Raw genomic sequence first — 7662 nt, 5'->3', positions numbered from 1 at the left:
ATATATATATATATATATATATATATATATATATATATATATATACATGTTACATGTAGATGTATGTGTAATATAGATACATATATATTTATGTGCACATATAAATATATATATGTTACTTTAAATTAAAGCTTAAACGAGAATGCAATTTCTATTCCCATGAGAGCCAGGAATGAAATGAAAAATGTCAGCTTCAAGCAGCTTCTTTTGCATGTGTTGCTTGCAAGGTTGGCGGCAACCCAGCAAGGCAGACAAAAAAAAGACTCTGTCCTATTCATAGGCTCAGGTGTGGTTGTGTAGTAAGAAGTTTGCTTCCCAAACACATGGTCCCGAGTTCAGTCCTACTGTGTGGTGGCACCTTGGGCAAGAGTCTTTGGTACATGGAAACTGAAAAGAAACCTATCGTATATATGTGTGTGCCTTTCTGTTTGTGTTTGTCCCTGTCCACCTTGACAACAGGTGTGGGTGTGTTTACATCCCTGTAACTTAGTGGTTCAGCAAAGGTGTTTGACAGAATAAGTATCAGGCTTAAAAAAAAAAAAAGTATGGGGTCGATTAGTTTGACTAAAATTCCTCAAGGTGGTGCCCCAGCATGGCCACAGTGTAATGACTGAAACAAGTAAGAGATTAAAAAATTTTTATCCGAAAGCAAAGGTGCAAGATGGAAGTGAGGCACAGTGGTTAGAGTGGGTGCAGTGTATTAAGATCCAAATTATGTCCATGGAACTCACCTGCTGGTAACTATGATAACATCATCAGCAATGCTGGACATTTCTTTAATGCCAAGGTAAACCAATCTACGAACTGTCATCTGAAGAACACAAAAAATATTATTGAGTACATTTTCATTGCACATCTTATGTGGTGTTCTCACTACATAAATAAATGAAGTTTGTACGAAACGTACGTACTGCTATAACCTATTGAATTTTTGCTGCTTTTCTTCAAATATATATATATATATATATATATATATATATATCTGGCTGGTTAACCATGTACCTCCCCTACAGCAAGACACCTGTTTCTGTTACTCTGCCCCACTATAACCTTTCATCATTTGACACAAAATCCCCTCCTCCAATACCCCCTCCCCTCTCAAAGGATCTTTGTTTTGCAAGTTACTTGGTGACCCTGCCAGTGCTGGTGCCACTTAAAAAGCATCCAATCCACACTGTAGAGTGGTTGGTATTTGGAAGGACACCCAGCTGTAAAAACCATGCCAAAACTGACCTTACCTGTGCTGGTGCCATGTAAAAAGCACTCAGTCCACTCTGCTGGGTAGTTGGTGTTAGGAAGGGCTGTAAAAACCATGCCAAAACACAGAAGTATGGTGCAGTCTTCTGCCTAGCCAGCTACTGAAGGTGTATATGGCTTAGTGATTAGGGTGTTGCACTCACAATTGCGAGATCATGGTTTCGATTCCCAGATTGGGCGTTGGGTTGTGTTCTTGAGCAAAGCACTTCATTTCACGCTGCTCTGACATGTAGCGCATGGTGCACCTGTACAGGTAAAGTCAATTTGATGGAGGGGGTGAGCCTATGTGAACACAAACATCTGATCACTATAACCAAATCATCTGTGTGGTTGTTCAGCAAGAACTTGCCGAACCCCCATATGCCATCTAACAATGGGAGAGTCCATGATATTAGAAAAAGCTGAAAGATGATAATTCATAAATTCACACTAGTATCTATTTATCATTTTCTAAGTGTCGGAAAAGGTTATTGAAATGGACCATGTTGAAAGAAGGCTAAATAAAAAGCTAAAAACTTACATCTTTTGACTGGAATAGCTTCGTCATGGCAAAAAACGCTTCTGTTGCCTCAGTCCGGCCAAAATTTTCTCCCTGTAAAAATGAGTTTGATACAACAAAATGTATTTCTAGAGTTGAATTGTTTTAATAAAGAAGATACATATATATATATATATATATATATATATATATACATAACAGAAAACAAATACAAATGACAAAAAAAAAACAAACAAAAATATGGGGATATTCACAGTTGATATTATTATGTTGACACTCAGGGAAGAAAAGAAAGAGGTGGTGCACTGTGTCCTTCAGCAAGGCACTTTATTTCATATTGCTTGAGTCCACTCCCCTGGCAAAAATGAGTTGCACTTATAATTCAAAGAGCCAACCTGGGTCATACTGAACCTCCCTGAGAACTATGTTAAGGGTATGAGTGTTTGTGGAGTGCTTAGCTACTTGCGTGCTAATTTCAGATTGCATCAACTGGAACACTCATCATTGTAACTGATGGAGTGCCAGTTTGTGTGCATGTGTATCTCTCTCTTTCTCTCTCTCTCTCTCTCTCTCTCTCTATATATATATATATATATATATATATATATATATATATATATATATATATATATATATATATATATATATATATACACACACACACACATTAGAGTATTAGAGAGATTGTTTATTACTGTTTTGGGAACAAGTTATTTACGTCAAACAAAATGTAGAAAGTTGCTCATAATTGAACCAGTAAGAAATTTCATAGGCAATGAAGAATAATTATAATGAAACAGATATGGTAGTTTTAAATAAAATAAAAAAAAAATCTTTGTAAAAGTGGTGAATTTAAACCATTTTAAATATGTGATAACATACTGCACACAAGGCTAAAATAATTTGATAAAGACAAACCTGATTCAGGAGGTAAAGAATTTTGGTTAATATCTGACTGCATTTTCTTGGATTTATAGGAGATTCATTGAAGGTTCTAGCCTGGAATCAGAAAATGAAATATATATTTTAGTATTAAGTTGTTGTAGACTTGTAGGAAATATTGCATCCCTACTACTGTCCCTTACCACCTCTTCCTCCTCCACTTCCCTGACACACTTGTTTCCTATCCTTTACTTCCCTCCTCTAAAACTGATCTTTACTGCATCCACCTTAATCATTATCATCATCATCATTTAACATTCGTTGTCCATGCTGGTATGGGTTGGACAGTGTGACCAGGGCTGGCAAGCTGGGTGACTGCACCAGACACCAGTCTGATTTGGCATGGTTTCTATGGCTGGATGCCCTTCCTAAAGCCAACCACCTTACAGAGCATGCTGGATGCTTTTATGAGGCACCACGTGGGCACTTTCACGTGTTGCTTCACAGATGTTTTTACATGATGTTGCACGGATGCTTTTATTTGGTGCTGCACAGGTGCCTTTACATGTTGCCACACAGGCGTCTTTATGTGTTGCTGAACAGGCGTTTTTACATGGCACCACCATAGGTGCCTTACACAACCAGAAGGATCAATCTTAACACTTCTGCTGTCGGGCATGGGTCTTCTTGGTTTCCACAGCTGGATGCCCTTCCTAATGCCAATCACTTTACAGCTTTTTATATAGCACCAGCGCTTTTTATGTGGCACCAACACCAGTGTTTTCTATGTGACACCAGCACCAGTGCTTTTTATGTGGCACCATCAATGCTTTTCACGTGGCACCATCAACAGTGTTTTCTATGTGACACCATCACCAAGTGCTTTTTACCTAGTGCCATGTTCAAGTCCTCTAGTGGTGAAGGCTATCTCTTTTAGACCAGGGTCCTTCCTATTTGATAGGAGAGATTATTTTGTCATTTACATAACACCATACTCATCAGAGATAAGCGTTTGCTCAACAGATCTTTATGATTAAAAGGGTTAGCTTTTATGAGCTTATTGGGTAATGTTAGATTTAGTTTTAAATGTTTTGCACCCTTGTATTATTATAAATGGGATTATTTCCACCTTTATGATACTGTTCTAGAAAACAAAGATATATCTTGAAGTTTTAGTAGCAACAAAGCTATTAATAATCTCCCAGCAGTCTCCTAGGAATTTACTCCAATTTGTAAATGTATGATCTCTATCAGTCCAGTGAAACGGATAACCCTTATAATTCAATGAAAAAGATTGACCATACCTCTTGAAGTACAGTGGCTTTCTCCAAATGATTGTAAGGGTTACTTCCCCCTGTAATAAATAAGTATAAATAACTCGCAATGTAGTATAAACAGAGACAAATATTACAGCAAAAGAAAAACAGAATGAAACAAAATCTAATTAAAACCCAAATATTGCACTTTCATACATGAGAGTGGACTGAAAGGTTCATCGGCTGACTATGGAGGAGTGATGCTAGAACTGTGATATCTTGCATGTATTAATTTCAACCTTCTTTATTAATAACTACATTGTTTCTTTCCAGGTAAACTGACAGTCTGACTATTTAAAGAAGACTTCAAAAGTAACTGGTAGCAACTTCTCTTGAAAATACACAAAATTTGGCATTGTGGTGTTATCAAGTACCTGCAGAAAAAAAGTTTTAGCTCTCAAGGATGTTCATGCTGATATGGTTGCTAGATTAGAGGATGACGCTTCAGCTTTATCAACAGTGCAAATGTGGGCAGCCAAATTTAGGAGGGCAAGAGAGTCTTGGAGATGACTCATGATCTGGATGTCCTGCAACTGACAACACTGAGGAAAACATTGATTGTGTTCACCACATGGTGAGGACAAACGATTAACTATAAATCAAACAGCCAATGCTATTAGCATATTCTGTGAGAGAGTTGAAAATGTTCTGCACAATAATTTTGGTATGATGAAGGTTTGTGCTTGGTGGGTGCCACAGCTTCTGACACCTGATCTAAAGCATACCAGGCTGATCACGTAACAGGAAAATCTAACATTGTTTCAGGCAGATCCAGCTGGTTTCTTTAAACGTTTTCTAACCCAGAATAAGTATTGGGTTCATTACTTTGAGTCAGAGACAATCCATGCAGTGGAAACACTCCTCCTCACTTGCTCCAAAGAAGGCCACGGTTGTTTCATATGCAGGGAAGGTGATGGTCTCGGCTTATTGGGATGCAAAAGGCATTTAGTTTATTGACTATTTTCAAAAGGACCACACCATCAATAGAAAGTACTATGCCAACTTGCTGAGGCAGCTGCAAAAGGGGTCTTGTTTCATTAGGACAATGCTCCATCACATAAGTCCTTGGTTTCAATGGCTGCTGTGCATGTCTATGACTTTGAACTAGTTGATCACCCTCCTTATTCTCTTGATTTGGCCCCATCTGACCATCAGCTGTTCTCCAACATAAAAAAAAACCCCCACTTGACTGAGAACTAATACTTCAGTGATGACGACATCATATCTGCTGTTGATTGACTTTTTTGACTAACAGGATGAAAGCTTCACCAACGGGATCCCCTCACTGAAACACTGATGGAAGAACTGTGTGGACTGCAAGGAGGACTATGTTGGGAAATAAACCTCATTTGGTCACATTCCATGAGAGTATCTTGGTCAGCCTATGAACTTTTCTGCTGACCCTTGTACATGGCAGAAAATACACTATTAATAAATTTTACAAGTTTTGTATTTTCCAAAGAATTATATATGCTCAATTGCAGATTAGAGTATAACATTATAGAAACAAGCTGATGGTCATGAAGTAGAGAGTCCACCTTTCTTTTCTTTGTACTCTCACTTCAAATATACCAGGAGTTTCATAAATGTCAAAACCACTTTAATTTATTTAGATTTAAACTATCCACGATTTTTAAATGAAATTATGCCAATCCAGGTCTGTAGAAATACAATTCAAAATAACTAAAACTTCAATAACCATCAAATGTACAGCAAAAATGTGCAATTACTATCAAATACAAGTCACTGGTGACACAAATCAATAATAACCACCTGTCAAATTTATACACCTATGAGCGTTTCTAACTTTTCTTGTACCAGTTTTCTTTACTTCCGCTTCACTTAGTTAATAATGGTTTCAAAGTTTGGCACAAGGTCAGTAATTTCCGGGGAGGGAATAAGTCGATTACATCAACCATGAAAGGAATTTGAGACGGACGAAATACCGTTAAGCATTTTGTCCGGCGTGCTAACGATTTTGCCAGCTTGCCGTCTTACGTTGAGTTAATAATGGTAGTGAGCATAGATACAAACCTATCAGCTGCTACACAAAAGAAAACATCGGCACGCTTACATTATCACGTAAAGAAAGGAAGCAAAGAAGATATACATTTAATATAATTTTTACCTACTAACTACACGGATAATTTCAGATTAGCTTCTGCTAAGAACTGACACGGAATCCTCATGCGTCTATAGTACCATCCTTGTCGTATCGTGAGCCCCTCGAGAATCCATTCACCACTTAAAGGTATTGAAAGGATTAGTGAAGGGCCACGATATGAGAAAGTTAGAGGCGTAGTTTACTATATTTCTAATACCACAAGATGATGTTCATTACATAGCAGCTGGGATAACAATTCCAAGATATTTGCTGACTTTACAATTATTTTCTCATCCAAACCATATGAAGTACCTTCATTTTTAAAATCCATTCGCCGTTGTTGTTTAGGCCAAGTAAGCCCTGGTCACATCTATGATCAAAGGCGTTTTAGCGGTGACTATAGGCCTATGGTTATATATTTCCAAACAGTATACTTAAGACTAACTTTTTGTCAAGATGCAGTGTAATTAGAAGACTTAGCTGCTATTTTCAGCTATTTTTTCCCAGATCATATTTTCAGTATATATTTACTGTATATATTTATATACATTGAGTTGATGTAGGGAAGCTACCGAATTTAATATTTAGCTCTCATAGCTTAACATATTAACGTAAAATTATTTATTCTGTGAAATACATATATTTATATTATCACAGAACAGATCGACAAGAAATGAAGTAATAAAGAAAAAGTGAGACAAAAATTTGATCGTTAAGAACTCTTAAAATTATGAGAAATAAACTAGAATCATGTATGAAAAAAATCTCAAATCACATTTTTCTTGAGTTGTAATTGTTTACGTGTCGGAAACGGTCATTCTTCTCTTTACCGAAATAACACAGATCGAAGTAATTAACGAATGCATAAATTTAAAGATACATGTTAATAAACAAACAGAACGACGATTTATTTTTGCCATTTTATCGACAAGAATAATGGTAAAAACTTTTACGCTTCTGAAACGTGTATTATATGTTGTTAATGCAGAAATAACCACGTCCACACCTCCATCAAAGAACACAAGAGTTATTTAATAAATAATTGGTCTATTGTCATGTCAACACGAACGAAAGGAAAATAGATCGACAGACATTAGGTATTTATATAATGAATGAATATGTTTCTTACCATCTTCTTCGTCTTTTTTGTTGCTTCGAAGCATTTCCATACACTTTTGAACACTCGAGGAAAAGTGGGAATATTATGGTCGAAGCAATACACGTCACTTTGGTCGATATAGTAACTTCCGTTTTAACATCCAGCAAAAGGGAAGTTGAGAGTTATCTCCCTTACTCTTTTATTTCATCTTAAAAATAAATGCAAAAATAATTCTCAATAAAAAATAAATAAAAAAAAAATGAATGTAAAATGTATAACGAACTAAAAAAAAAAATAAAACAATGATAATAAAACTTTCCAAGCAAGAAAAAAAGTTTGATTTGATTTTAGTTGGCTGAGATCAAAGTGCAGTAGTTTCTTTTATTCCCCCAAAAAGTTCAGTGTATGTTTTGCAATCTAAGAAAGTTTTTTTTTTTCCGGCAATATACTCTTTTACTTGTTTCAGTCATTTGATTGCGGCCATGCTGGAGCACCGCCTTTAGTC

The 7662-nt window shown here is 36.4% G+C and overlaps 1 protein-coding gene across 1 annotated transcript in view; it reads right to left on the bottom strand.

Annotated features, from left to right (window-relative positions):
- LOC106873628 (coatomer subunit gamma-2) overlaps positions 1-7338 on the bottom strand; it is a 32708-nt gene extending 25370 nt beyond the window's left edge. Inside the window, exons 1-5 of the mRNA XM_014921076.2 lie at positions 7188-7338; positions 3943-3992; positions 2675-2755; positions 1778-1849; positions 732-811 (exon numbers count right to left, since the gene is read on the bottom strand). Of these exons, the coding sequence (XP_014776562.1) occupies positions 732-811; positions 1778-1849; positions 2675-2755; positions 3943-3992; positions 7188-7227 (323 nt within the window). The 5' untranslated portion in view covers positions 7228-7338. The remainder of the gene's footprint in view (positions 1-731; positions 812-1777; positions 1850-2674; positions 2756-3942; positions 3993-7187) is intronic.
- Positions 7339-7662: the final 324 nt, after the last annotated feature.

The sequence above is a fragment of the Octopus bimaculoides genome, chromosome 15, assembly GCF_001194135.2.
Source record: "Octopus bimaculoides isolate UCB-OBI-ISO-001 chromosome 15, ASM119413v2, whole genome shotgun sequence".
NCBI lineage: Eukaryota > Metazoa > Mollusca > Cephalopoda > Octopoda > Octopodidae > Octopus > Octopus bimaculoides.
Note: the sequence above shows the minus strand (reverse complement) of the source record. Positions and strands in the feature narration are given on the sequence as shown.